This window comes from Aedes aegypti, chromosome 3, assembly GCF_002204515.2.
Source record: "Aedes aegypti strain LVP_AGWG chromosome 3, AaegL5.0 Primary Assembly, whole genome shotgun sequence".
NCBI classification, from domain to species: domain Eukaryota; kingdom Metazoa; phylum Arthropoda; class Insecta; order Diptera; family Culicidae; genus Aedes; species Aedes aegypti.
The window spans coordinates 152,307,853-152,322,874 of NC_035109.1; the positions used below are offsets into that span (position 1 = coordinate 152,307,853).

At 37.2% G+C, this 15,022-nt stretch overlaps 1 protein-coding gene across 4 annotated transcripts in view; it reads right to left on the reverse strand.

The window, feature by feature from the left end:
• LOC5569656 (semaphorin-5A) overlaps positions 1–15,022 on the reverse strand; it is a 613,002-nt gene that overhangs the window by 399,680 nt on the left and 198,300 nt on the right. For all 4 annotated transcript variants that reach the window (XM_021852111.1, XM_021852110.1, XM_021852109.1 and 1 more), the window contains exon 5: positions 14,711–14,810. In XM_021852111.1, coding sequence (XP_021707803.1) covers positions 14,711–14,810 — 100 coding nt within the window. The remainder of the gene's footprint in view (positions 1–14,710; positions 14,811–15,022) is intronic.

The window sequence follows — 15,022 nt, forward strand, 5'->3', positions numbered from 1 at the left end:
TATCATTCTTCTCATTTTTATTCTTGTAGGAAATAATAAAAACTACCTAGTTTTTAACGCAATTTGATTGCATGCAAAATTGAAGGGATGTATATTGTACACAGCGAAAAATTGTTAAAAAGGGGATTTATTTTATAACAGTTTGTGACTAATTTACTCAAAACCGTATAAAAATTACTCACATCGATTGTTTCTATGAACAGATGGATGAGTTCTTTAAAACTTTTCTCAGGGTCATTTAGATTAACATTAATTAAAATTGAATTACCATTAATTTAAATTTAAATTTCGGAGGGTTCCGGGAACTCTTACAAGACTACCCAGACAACCAAAATGTACGTATAACGAAATCACCTGGAGGCTTTTTATGTGCAAAATTTCACTTATAAGATGTCGCGAAAAGGCATTCTACGTACAAAAGTGGAGGCGATATACGTGCATATATTATGTGATGAATAATAGCATACAGTGCGAGTGAACAAATTTTCTACCGAACTAACCTGTGATCTTATGCGACTTAACTCATGGTAACATTTGTTGAATTGACAGCCTTGTACGAGTGTACGGGATGTAACAAAATGTACAAATGAACTCAGAAAAAAAGCGTTTTATGCGAGGAAACTCATCAAACTGACGATTTTATCCAACGTGTTTTTCGGGTTTGATGTAATTTATATGAATAAACGAGTTATTACGTGAACTTGTATGCGACTTCTGGTTGTCTGAGTAGGATACCTCCTTTAATTTTAAGGTCCATAAAACATAGGAAAGCCAACAAAATGCGTAGCCTAGCAATCTGGAAATTTGAATTGATGTTAAAACCTTTTGGCATGCTGAAATTTCGATTCCAGATTTAATAAACATCAATATAGACTTATTTGAAAACGATCGTCCGTATTGCTGCGCTAGGTAGGATAAGCAGAAACGTCATTATTATAGTTTGTATTATGCACATTTTCATTTTTCTTCTCAAAATTAACACTTTTTTCATTCATTGATATTTTCTATTCGAAATTTTGCATGCAATTTTGTGCTTGCGGCACTTTTATTCAATCAAATAAGCCGGAATGAACTATCCAGCTTTTTACGAGCGGTGATGGCCACGAAAAGTTAGCTCACTTTCTGGTAGGGTTTGACGTTTGGCTTGGGTCCGTTCAATATCAAACGACTCATAAAAAGCCGGAAATGATCTCAGACTGATTTCAAGCTGATAACTACAGTCAATTTCCCATAAATGACTGATAATAATAAATATCTAACATAGAAAAACGCGGACTAATTTGCTTTGGTTTGAATGACTAGGTATTCAAAAATAATTTCAAAAACATAGGATCGGTTACTATAAGGAACAGCATGCGGACCACTTGACATCACTATTCATTGATTGATTGATGATTTCATTGAGTTTGACAGTACCACGGACCAATATTTTTCGGTACATTGACGTTGTACTGCAGCTGTCATGATGCTCCCGGGTTGTAACCAATAGCAGATTAATTATACATTTCGACAGATGAGCATGGGAGATTTGAATACACGGCAACGCGGATCTACTCAAATGTGAGTTGTTTCTATGCAAAACCGTAGTTGAGCCCAATAACCCATATTTGGCTAAATTTTCAAAGCCTCCATTAGGTACTTTACGATTGAAGCCATAAGAAAAATTAACTTAAATTTGGTTCGCTTCAACGCAAAGTTGAGTTCATTCAACCCAAGCTTGAGATTAATGCATTTACCCAAATTTGGCTTATTGGGCCGAATTACCCGCATTGGGTAGGTGCAACTCTCTCTATTTTTGACAACATTGGTGGGGAAGAGAGAAAATACCGAGAGATTTTGGGTTGAGAGAATAATCGATATACTTAATTTTGGACAAACTCAACTCAAAAATTAGGTAAACTGTTTTTTCCGTGTAGGTTCCACACTTCTGGCTATAAGGTCCTAAAGCCCTGTCCCAATTTCAGTGCCAAATGCTTAAGTTTAGGCCAAAAACACATGTTTACTCAATTTTCTAATGTTTTCCGTTGGTTTAAGCCCAAAAAACATTTTTTTAGATTTTGTCACATCCTTTGGCTTAAACTCAAATTTTGGGTGTATTTTGTTTTTCGTGTCCCTTACGAAATGTCAGATAGGAACAACCCCAGTGGTCGAACTAAAACCCCTGTGGTGTTTTTGTCGACTAAGCGAACGTCAAACATGATCAAAAGTGTCAAGGTTCATTTATGGACCAAATTTTTAAATTAAAGTTTAAACATGATATAGAGCTTAGTGACATTTGAACACACGAACACTTGCATACGCTCATCATACACAGTTTATTTTTGTTTTCCTCAAAGAAACTTGCACACGCTTTCCAGAATCATCAAAATGCATATGGAAATATTACCCAATTTGAAAAGTTTACACCCGGTTTCTGGGTGTTTTTCGAGACTGAGTGCATATTGTTTTCCTCTAAGGTTCATTCGTGATAACCACTATAGCCATTATTTGAGCGGGAAAAATTGCTAAAGTAGTTACAGTAACATGCTTTTTCGTGTTATTAAATGAAAACAAGATTTCATTAAAAATTTTAGGACCCAATTGTAATATAACACATCTCTCTTCGATCGGGAAACATTGCATCGGGATGAGATTGAGGAAAAAACTAGATTGTAAGGCAAATAAATGTCTGTCGTAAGTAAGCTTCCGAAGAGTAGGGCACGCGTGTCATTTTAGTGCTAAGCAATGAATGTTTTTCGTTATAGTTAGTGTTTTGCTATAATACATGTGTTTGATTGTCGTTTTAAAAAATGTATTTAATGGGCAACTATTGAGCTGGAAACCCCCGGAACATCTAGACGCTGATTAGGATCAAGGAGATCGGCAAATGGTCACTGTTGGTGCGAGTATCACTAGGCCACCATTATACCTATCGATTGCACTTCACCAATGTTGAAGACGGAAACCCACATACAGTCCATATCTCTACAAGGTACGTTGGATCCCCGACACCAGGTGGAAGTCTTGAGATTTTTATGGGAATTGTAGTGACTCCGGTGGTAATCGTTAAAATTCAATGAGGATCCCCCATGAATCGCCAGAGGTCCATGAAAATAGGGTCCAAAAATTTATGATATTTTTGTTTTGTTTTAATAAATAACAAGACAGAGTGGCTGACTATTCTAGCCACTACTTTGGTAAATTTTCCCGCTCAAATAACGACTATATTCTATTTAAACTTTAATTTAAAAATGGGTCCAAATTTGAAACTTGACACTTTTGTTAACCCACCGTCGGTCGCCCTAGTGTACTGAGTACACGCACTTTGCGAAAACTCGAAAAACAAGTTGAAACCCCCTTCAAATTGATCCGGGTGTTGGTCCTATTCCAAGATCTACTCTTCTTCTTGCTTGTAGGAAAGAAATTTTTCGAAAAAAGCAACGAAAAGTATTCGAAAACTTCGTGTATCTAACCTAAGTTTTCACGCGTGTACTCAGTACACCAGTGCGACCGCTCGTGTAACTTTTTTTTTTACCGGGCCCGTCACACGAGCGGTCGCATCGTGTACTGAGTACACGCGGAGCATTTTGATTATAAATCTAAAAGTAGGAAAGATAGAATATTGATGTCTTCGGCATATTTCTTCAGTTCAGCGGTACCAATCGGACAGTGGACAAATGAAACTTTGAAAACATCCTCACCCTTCAGTGGCCATCGGATTGTTCCCCGGGGGAACCGATGAAGTGGACATTTCACAATGCAACATCTCTAACACAAATATCTCAGGATCAAGATTTTTTAGCAAGATAGTGTCTTCGGCAAAGTTGTTCAGTAGATCAAGGGCTAACGTGTGATAGGCTGCTTGTTTCGGAGTTCTGGCACCAGTTGGCGCTAGTGATCATGTAATTTTTCAAACACGGATATCTCAGGATCCTGTTTACCTAGAAAGATGCGGTCTTCGACAAAGTTGTTTAGTAGGTCAAGGACTATCATATTATAGGCCAACTAACTTGAAATTCTGCCATCAGATGGCGCTAGTGAGCATGCAATATTTCAATCATGAATATCTCAGGATCCCGATTTTTTAGAAATATGGTGTTTTCGGCAAAGTTGTTCGATAGTTCAAGGACTAATATGTGATGATCTATTTAATTCGGAATTCTTTCACCAGATGGCGCTAGTGAGTATGACATTTTTTGAACACAGATATCTCAGGATCCCGATTACCTAGAAAGGTGACGTCTTCAACTTGAAATTCTACTAGCAGATGGCGCTAGTGAGCATGCTGTATTTTGATCGGGGCAAGCTGTAAAGTATATGAAGGTCTAAACATGTGATGGGCCGTTTGATTCGCAATTCTTCCACTACACGGTGTTAGTGATTATTAGAGCAAATCATAATTTGAAAAAGTTTGAAAATGGGTGAGCAACACACTCGTCATCGAAAACTTTGAAGAATTGCTCAAACTGAACACTCAGTCAAAATTCATGAGAGTTTATCTCTACTACATGTCATCTGACATTAGCCTTCCATGTTATAACCCTCCACGTGTACGCTTCGCCAATGACAGTTCCTCTGTTGAATATGATGTGTCCATGAAACAAGCTATTCATGGAATTCCAGATCAACTTCGATGTATAACTATTCCACATATTTTCAACGCAAAGTTCCAGAATGTTGATTCCTACAGGAGATATTTCACTGACGGGTCTCGTATAAATGGATCCACTGGTTTCGGTGTCTTCAATGAAAATTCTTCCGCCTTCCGAAAACTTCAGGAACCTTGCACGGTTTATGTTGCTGAGCTGGCAGCAATCAACTTCGCTTTGGGGATGATCTCAAACATGCCCGCAGACCACTTCTTCATCTTTTCGGATAGTCTCAGTTCAATCGAGGCACTCCGATCGATGAAACCCGTAAAGCATGCATCTTACTTTCTTACAAAAATAAGAGAGCAGATGTGTGCACTGGTCGAAAGATCATACAAGATTACCTTTGTATGGGTCCCCTCACATTGCCTAATTTATGGCAACGAGAAGGCGGACTCTCTCGCAAAGGTGGGCGCTGAGGAAGGTGAGATTTATGATAGACGAATTTCACACGATGAATTTTTTCATTTAGTACGTCAAAGTTCTCTTCGCGGTTGGCAAAGCGATTGGCTAAATGGCCAACTGGGACGGTGGTTACATTCCATAATTCCTAGAGTTTCCTTGCGAGCCTGGTGGAAAGGTTTGGACATAAGTCGAGATTTCATTCGCGTGATGTCAAGACTTATGTCCAACCATTACTCGCTAGATGCACATCTCCACAGGATTAACCTCGCGCTGAGCAATATTTGTAATAGGTGTGGTTCCGGTTATGATGACATCGATCACGTAGTTTGGCAGTGCCCGGATATGGACGCCTCCAGAGCGCAACTTTTGGATACCCTTGCGGCCCGAGGTAGACAACCCTATGTTCCAGTTAGAGATGTGTTGGGCACCCGCGATCTTATTTATATGGTCGCAATTTACGATTTTCTTCGCTCGTCTTGTATAAAAGTTTAATTCTCTTGTGTTCTCTTCCCCAGTTTTTTTTTTGTGTTTTGTCCACTTTGTGTTGGATTGAGGATCCTGGCCATCCGGCAGTCGAATACCGGCAAGAAATCGCTACCAACGCCATGAAACGAGAATCAAGATGCCACGTTATACCTCCCGGATGAGCTGCTGAGAACCCTGATTCCAATCCCTATCAAGTCCTTCCTTCAAAAATTGTGACCACTAACCTCGAGCTGCCACGAGTACCCTGGCTCCATCCCATATTAATGTTGAAAAAGCCAATTAATTGTATGTAATAAAAATACAAAAAATGAATTTCGGCTCCGTAAAGCGTTAAACGCATTTGAGCCTCAAATAAACGAACTAGATAAAAAAAAAAAAAAGTTTGAAAATCCAATCTCGCATATGTTCGTTACTATAATTACCTTAAAAATAATGTTCTGTGAAATTCACAGTTTTCTAGGTGGTTATCAAAAGGTGGCCCAAAGACGATGTAGGCTTATATGCAAATTACTATAGAGAAATTAAAAAATGTTCCAAACACGTTAGTACTAGATTGTAAGTACAAAATTATCATCACATAGTAAAAACTCATTCTTCAAACTATAATGAAGTAATTTGCTGAAGAGAAAAAAAATCATTCCAACGGATAGGAGAAGAGATATTCATGAGTTTGTTTGCATTTATTTAGCTTCATAAGGGGTTATAGCCCTGCAAACATAAAAAGAAAATCCCAAACAATTTAGCTCAAAAGGGATTTGTTTCTTCAGCAACATCCTTCATTAGGGTTTGAAAAATGAGTTTTTAGTATGGAATGATAAATTTGTACTTACATTACAGTACTGACGTGTCTGGAACATTTCATAAAAATTTTCCATGATAATTTCCATATAAACCAACATTGTCTTTGGGCCACCTTGAAATTACCACCAAAAAAAGCTAAAAATTTCACAGAACATTAGATTAGAAAGATGGCGTCTTTGATCAAGTTTTTCTGTATATCACGGGCCAACGTGTAAGGGGTAAAATATACTCAAAATTCTTCCTCATTCAATTTTACAATGGAGAGGGATGCTAGATGTTCTTCCATCAGGCTACGCTAGAGGTCCTAATTATTTTTTTTTATGCAGAATCTCGAGTTCCTGATTATTCTTCAAAGTTATTCAGTAAGCAAAGTGCTGACATGCTATGGGCAATTATATTTGGAGTTATGTAACCCAGCGAAAGTGAGTATTTTATTTACTGAATATCTTATGATTCTGATCATTTGGGCTTTCAGTACACGTTTTGTCAAATGTTAAAATATTTCGCCACCAGTGAAAAACGCAAGCACAAAATAAAACGAGAGATATAAGGTTCATTATCGTTCAAACTCTAGATTCAAATTGATTAATCTTATTTTTATATTTAGCCTATTAATCGGACTTCTGATGAATACATTGATAATGTTGCGTGAAAAGACTTCGTAAGTAGTGTATCGAAAAATAGTCGCAAACATTCAAAACAGTCTCAAAAATAATGGGTTGAACCTACAAACAATTTTTTGATCCGAAATGCTCTACAATGTATTTAAAAATTATGATGCGGTGATATTGTTTAAATAAAATTGCATTTTGCATGATAATTTTGCAAATTACTAACAGATGTCGATGAAAATCTTGCACACCTCTGAAAAAATTGATATGTTAATAAATGTGTTAAACTTTAGGAAAAAATGGTTTTTGTTTATGCTAATATATTCTGTGCTACAACTCTTATGACATAGTGTAAAACATATTTAGAAAAATTCATTAACAAGCTTTTGAGCTCAACTAGGGTTGTCATGTCTATTACTGCTTAACCAGCCGACGGTGTTTTGAAAATACCTGAAGGTCGTAGACACAAAAGTCAATTTGGACAAATTGAGATGTAAGATTGTGAAAAATAATAGAATCGTTCTGGTGGGCTTCGATCACACGACTCTCAATACGCTAGACTGGGCGCGTTAACCAACTACGCCACAGAACGGGTAACGATTCTGCAGCGCAATCGGCCAACCTGAAACCAAAGTCCGTCACGACCCCATTTTCTCCTTCACAACCCTACACCTCCTTTGGCTTTCTGAGATGCCCAATTTCTATCGGTGGAGGACTGGTGCATACACGGTATCGTCATTTCCATACAAGACTGTCAAAAACCTTCCGAATCAGTTTATTTGAAAAATCTCGTGAAATCGCCTATTGCTCGATTGGAACCGCGTTTGACAGTTCTTTGATTTCAGTATTCGCGCTTCTCTATATAAACAAATTCTGTAGATAAACCCTACTTTCTTGATAATCTTGAACTTCAAGTAGTGTAGTAAAATACTTTGAAGTGAAAGCCGAATTTAGTACTGTATCATTTAATTCCACTAGAGTGTGTATCCTTTGACAGACACGCGTATTTCGATCTCCATTGTAAGCCCGTCTTCAGTATCGTGTACTAGACTCGACGAAGCTCAACTCGGAAAGTGACTCTATAGAAATAATAAAAACTATGTTAAAAGTGAATAAGAGGACGATTTTTTTTTAAAATTGTTTATACTGGTGCAGCTGATAAAGAAAGGAAAATAAATATAATTCCTAAATGTGTTTCCTAACCTGTTTATCCAAGATTTCTTATAGTGTTTGTATTGCTGTGTGCGTTTGAAATGCAAATATCAAATGCGGGAACACCAAACGCGGTAAGATTTTTAACAAGGTATCCTTTGTATACTTTGTGTTCGCGCATTTGAAGCTCACTAAGACTGGATATGCACGTCAAATGCAAACAGCAATAATAGAAGCCCGGAAACAGTTGAATAATATTTGTTTCAAGAAAAATCCAACACAGTTTGTAAAGAGAACAGAAAACGCCATATTTCTAAATACTGTCAAACCTCCATGAATCGATGTTCCATAGCTTTTGAAACAATACTTGAAACAAAAACAAAAATCATGATGCACCCTTCAATAAGCTTTCCAAAGAATGATCCCTTAAATATCGACTGGAAATTTGACTGTAGTTAAGATTCTGAAGTATTTACTTATGGAATTTTCATGCTGAATAGCGCCGTTTGGTAGCATAGTTTTGAATGAAATGGATTATAACATGTTAAACATACTTAAGCCTTGGACAGAATAAACAACTTTGTTGAAGACATCATTTTCATGACTATGCAATCACGATCCTAGATAATACAGCATACTCAGTATAACCATCTAGCGGAAGAATTCCAAACCAAGTGAGGCCCATCACAAGTTATACTTGATTTACTGAACCATTTAGCAGAAAACTTCATCTTTTGATGTAATCGGGATCCTTAGATATTAGTAATAATAAATATACATGCTCACTAGCGCCATCTGTTGGATGATTTTTAAAACTTGAGGTCCTTCGCATTTAAGCTTCTGTCTAATGAACAACTTTGCCGAATATGTAATATTTCTTAGTAATGAGAATATCTCAGGATCATGTTTTTGGGAATCAGGATCCAAAGATATCTGCGTCCTTGATCTACTAAACAGCTTTGCTGAAGACACCATCTTGCTATAATATCGCTATCCTGAGATGTTTTTTACAATAGGGAAATCTGCAAACTTACGCCTGAGAAAGTAACTCAGGCAGTATGGGGTTGCCGCACCAACGACAACCCACTAAAACCAGCAAATGCACTGTACTTGAGCAAATCTTGTTGAATTGCTCAAGTGGTGTACAGTGCATCGACATTACCCTTGGCCTCAGACCCTTATCTCCCTGGACCCACCTTACAGTATTTCGGTATTGTACTGCTATTCTGAGATAGCCGCGATTAATATACAGCATGCTCACTAGCGCCATCTGGTGGTAGCATTTATAGTTGGGTGGTCTATCACATGCTAGACCTTGACGTACTCAATACTTTTGCCGAAGACGTCAACTTTCTAGGTAATCGGGATCCTGAGATATATGTGTTCAAAAAATGTCATACTCACTAGCGCCATCTGGTGAAAGAATTCCGAATGAAATAGATCTTCACATATTAGTCCTTGAACTATCGAACAACTTTGCCGAAAACACCATATTTCTAAAAAATCGGGATCCTGAGATATTCGTGATTGAAATATTGCATGCTCACTAGCGCCATCTGATGGCAGAATTTCAAGTTAGATGGCCTATAATATGATAGTCCTTGACCTACTAAACAACTATGTCGAAAGCCGCATCTTTCTAGGTAATCAGGATCCTGAGATATCCGTGTTTGAAAAATTACATGCTCACTAGCGCCAACTGGTGCCAGAACTCCGAAACAAGCAGCCTATCACATGTTAGTCCTTGATCTACTGAACAACTTTGCCGAAGACACCATCTTGCTAAAAAATATAGATCCTGAGATATTTGTGTTCGAGATGTTGCATTGCGAAATGTCCACTTCATCGGTTCCCCCGGGGAACAATCCGATGGCCACTGGAAGGATAGGATGTTTTCAAAGTTTCATTTGTCCACTGACCAATTGGTACCGTTGAGCTGAAGATATTTGCCGAAGACATCAATACTCTATCTTTCATAGCTTTAGATTGACAATAAAAATTGCTCCGCGTGCACTCAGTACACGATGCGACCGCTGGTGTAACTTTTTTTTGAGCGACTGACGGAAGGTTAAATTAGTCGTCAAAAATGCCACATGGGCTCAATGTTTAAACACTGGATTTGTTTCTATCTGACATTAGATAGGTCATTTTGAAAAGTTACACGAGATTTAGATTGAAATTCATAAAAAAGCCATATTACGAGACGTTTTGGAACAGCTGATCATCGCAACGGCGTCAATTGACAGGAGACCTGGTATTTTATCTTGATAAAATCCAGCGTGATTTCTAACATTACCAAACGGGGACATGGAGAAAAGGACAAAAAATAGATCCAAAAGTGTTCATTACAGCAACATAACACCTAGTTATTATATCAGCAACCTCTTTGTTACCCATATTTCACATAATGAGGCTTTTTTTGTGAACAGAAACATTTTAATAATTATTCTTTACCTAAATGTTGGGTCTGTATGAAAAGAAATGCGCTACAAATGCGCACAGTCATCAATGATCATCATCGCGAAAACTGAAGACAATGATTGAAAGGTGGTATGTTATTTGGCATAATGGTCGTTTGGTATAATGAGTCTGAAACCAAGAGTTTTTTAAGATGACATTCGTTTTACGTTTCTATAAAATGCCGACGATGTTAGGCTTATTTAATGACACTTTATTCAACAATCATATACTCCTTAATAAAATAATGCATATTAGACAAGTTATTGCTAATAGTATTTCATTATTTTTCCAGAGATCACCCTTCTTACAAATATTAATTCTTCTTTCGAATTGCGCTATTGGAATATTTTTTTTGCTCTGAAGATTTTGATATATTTAGCATAAATTTACTCTTCTTTCAAACATTGGATATTCTTTCAGAATATGATGTAACCATAAATATATGTGTAGAAGCTGTTGATTTGAAATTTAAATAACTTTCACCTTCTTTCATGCATAGGCTGTTGTGTGGAGCTTTATTTTTTAGATATTTTTTCGTTTCCAGCTAATATAAGAGGCAATCGATGACATTAATCTGCTCAAGTTATCGAAGAAAAGAGAAATCGATTACTGCGGTTACTCTGATGATTCTGAACACAATTTTTATGTATTTTCGTTTTATTATGTCGCAATATTTTTTGGCGTCCAAACTTCTATTGTTTTAATCATCAATTTTGCCTTCTTAAAAAAGGCTGTTCTTTATATCTATACTGATATAATATAAAATTTAGTAAAGTTAAAGGATAACCATTTTAATATTTTGCGGTTGTATCAATTCTTGCAAGCCGTGTAGTTGATCATTACTTCAGAACCTGCTAGTATTTCTACATATTATAAAAATAAACACATGATCTTGATGATGTCGAGATATGCAGAAAATATACCCAGAAAGAAAAATCCATGTAAATTTCAGCTTCAAATCATGCACATAAAGGCAATGCCAGATTTGTCGCAATTTTACACGACACATCGTGTAAAATTACGTCAAGATCATGTATATTTTTGCGAATTGTCGCGTAGTTGGTTAGAGTCCATGCTTGATTACACGATGTATAGCGGAAACTTACATGATGTTGTTGTAGTTTTACATGATGTGACGTGTAAATTTGCGACAAATCTGGCATTCCCTTCATGTGCATGATTTTACGCTGAAATTTACAAGGATTTTTCTTTCTGTGATTATTTCAATCACAAATTTTCCCTTCTTTCAAAAATAGACGGTGTTTTTGTTTAACACTTCCAAAATTAAAATTATCATTGAATCGTTCCAATTTTTTGTGACGAAAATTTTCTTTCAAATATGTTTTGTTCGTTCGAGTTATGCCGTGAGAAGATTTTTTTTGCGTTAGAGCCTTTAACATTTTCAACGAAAAATATTCTACTCTCAATAAAAGGCTTTTTTTGCATTATGCTGCAATACATAACAGATCTTTGGATTAAAGCTGTCAATATTTTGCAAATAAATTTTCCCTTCTTTTACCAAGTAATTTTCATCAAGTGTTACGTCCTCGCTGGGACAGAGCTTGATCTGTAGCGAAATGTTCTATGATCGTTTATTATTAAGTGCGAACTTCCTTTGCCAATTTAGTAGTTTTAAAATATGAATATCACAACAAGCTCAACAATACTCTATGTTCTGGGATGTTGAGAAAATTATTATTCCGAAGAGATCTTGCACCAGACCCGTCACGAGTTTTATTTAGTTATGCTCTCTGATGTCACAACAATTTTAGGCATCCATGGCTTGACAAATCTCTGAACGAACACCACGTTTTTTGAGTACCTTACATTTTTTTTTGTTATGGACTCGTTGGTATTGCTCTAGGTAAAAGCATAAAAAATGCCGGCATAATGGCAACCAAACGACTTTATGCCAAACGGGGTACAATTGATTGAAAAGATAAACATTACTCCTAGGTCTCCTGTTATTTGGCTGGCTTCGTTAAATGGCTCATTATAAAATAATATCAGTATTGCCACTTATTTCCACAATCCGCTTCAGTAGAAACAAGTGAAACATCCTTTATGTTCAAAAGATAACCAAACTCAAGACTCTGTACATCATAAAAATGTTCCTTCACTTCATTAATCTCTGAAAAGAATCGGATAGCCAACGCGTGAGTAAAAATAAGACAAACCACCTTCCAGTCCGGATAAGGGCACAACTGTGCGCAACGTGTTCGTGTAAAAAGCCGAGAAAGTTGCCATATCTCGCTCCTTTCTGCTGTTCCCGAAAGCAAATAATTGGTTTAAGAAGAAGTTTTGACGGCTACACGGAAGACTTTACACACCGTTTTCGATTTCTCCTCCTCATCGGGATTCGAAAAAGTGCATTGCCAAAAATATGACACTTTTTTCGATCTTCAATGGAGATTTCCTTTTTCGCCAAATATGATCATCTGTTTGCGTGCACAAATCAACGATTCGTACTTGTCCAGGGTGAAACGAATATATTACAAATGGTCCCAAGACAAAACGTCGAAAATACAAATTGTCGAAGATCGAAGAAGGTTGAATAAGGGTCCAAAAGCCGAAACCTTTTTTTTTAAATAACAATTTTTTACCAAGCAAATAAATTCGACTTCTTATCTTTGCGACATTTTGGGTTTCGACCGTCAATAAGCACCGAAACGCGTATGACAACCCGTCGATGGGGCGTGCACCGACTCGTTCGTCAAAGCGCGAAATTCCATTCTTCCTACACATCAACTGCAAATTTGCATTGGATTTTGTTTACTCGGGGTAAGCAAGTTCGTTCGCCATTTCTGCCCGCACAGCAGAGCCGAAGCAGAGTAATTAACATTTGTTTATTGTCATTCGTAGAAGTTGGTGTGATTTTTGCAGGCTCGTTGATTTGCGTTTGATTCGAGTTTACTTCCAGTTTGAACGTATAGTGACATTCGAGTCGTTTGGACGAAGTTTGATGAGATTTTTGTGTTTTCTTTACATTGCCTCACTGAACATGGGGGTCATTGCTCGCATTAACGGTGTGGAAGAAATCCCACACACAACATGTCGGATTTGACAAGATTGTTTAATGTTGCCTCACGGGAAAAATGCGGCACTTTAAACAAGTTGAGAAAAAGTCATGATTTCGGGAGGAAGGTGTTATGAAAATACATCATAACCTTATGATGATGCTTATGATAACAAATTTCTATCATAGCAACGTTACGTTTATGTATTTTCAAAAAAAAAAAAAATAATATTGTTATTCGAACTGGCTCGACAACGTTTAAGACTAGGCTCAGTAATTATGTCTCTTTTTAATTATTTTATGAAGAGAAAGACAATGGGACAGAGCAACGTTTCAAATTTGTTCAATTTATGTAATCAGCTTTCTAAATCTGATCATAAAAACCATAGATTATTATCTGTCACCCTCATAATCGGCTATCACAAACCCATCTGTTACTTTGGTATCGCTTCTCCGTTGTCAATCGATTAGGTAATCCCTCCAACTGGTTTCACTTCACGGTCAATCCAGCACCGTCACGATAATCGTTGACATCGGGAGAGATTTGCTATCAGCATCGAATGCCAACCTGACCAATCAAATTCGGACAGCTAGGCATAGGTTAATGCGCAAAAAGCCTTACCTCAAAAATTAGCGAAAAAAGCGAAGTCCCAACAACGCAAACAGGTTGCTTGAGGACTGCGCATATAGCCTGTGGCGTTTTGAATTCAATTCCCATATCCACCACACGTAATCACGTCAAATGGATGGACGTCAAGCTAAACAAAAGTTGGCACCTGGAGTAAGTAGGGGACGACGATTCATAATGTCAACTTATGCTTAATCAAATTTTACTGAGAAACAACTTACTTTCACTAGAAACTTGCAGCACATCACAGTAGTTTACAATATTTCCTATGGTAAACAATGTTTAAAAATGATTTTTAAGAAGCACTTAAAAACAATACTAGCACATTTGAGTACATTTTGATCCACTTTACCCTTAATTCACTTCCAGTTCCTTTCTTGTATCGCAAAATTTGCTTTCCATCCCGGAGTTAGGATAGCAAGCATACCGCCAGAGAAGACCCCCCTTTGGAAGGAACGCGCTCTTGGTCTTTCTTTCTTTAATATTCCGCCTAAATATCAATATGACGTGCGTGTTCTCTTACCTTGCACCGACGATCACTTGATCGCGCGCCACATCGAACAGCAGCCGGGAGAATGACGTAACGTTGGCATCCGTGAAGCGATCGGACGTTGGCAGCAGATCTGCAAAGAGAGAGAGAGAGAAACGGAAAGTGACGCTTTAGAAGGATTCGATCGGCGATTCGGCGCGGCACTATGGGCCAAATATCAAAATTGCATGTTTCATTATTAAAAACATCCTTGATTGTATTTTTATTCAGTTTATTGCAGAATTTCATATAGTTTTATAGAATTAAACTTTGTATAAACGAAAAAACTTCATTTTCATCATATAT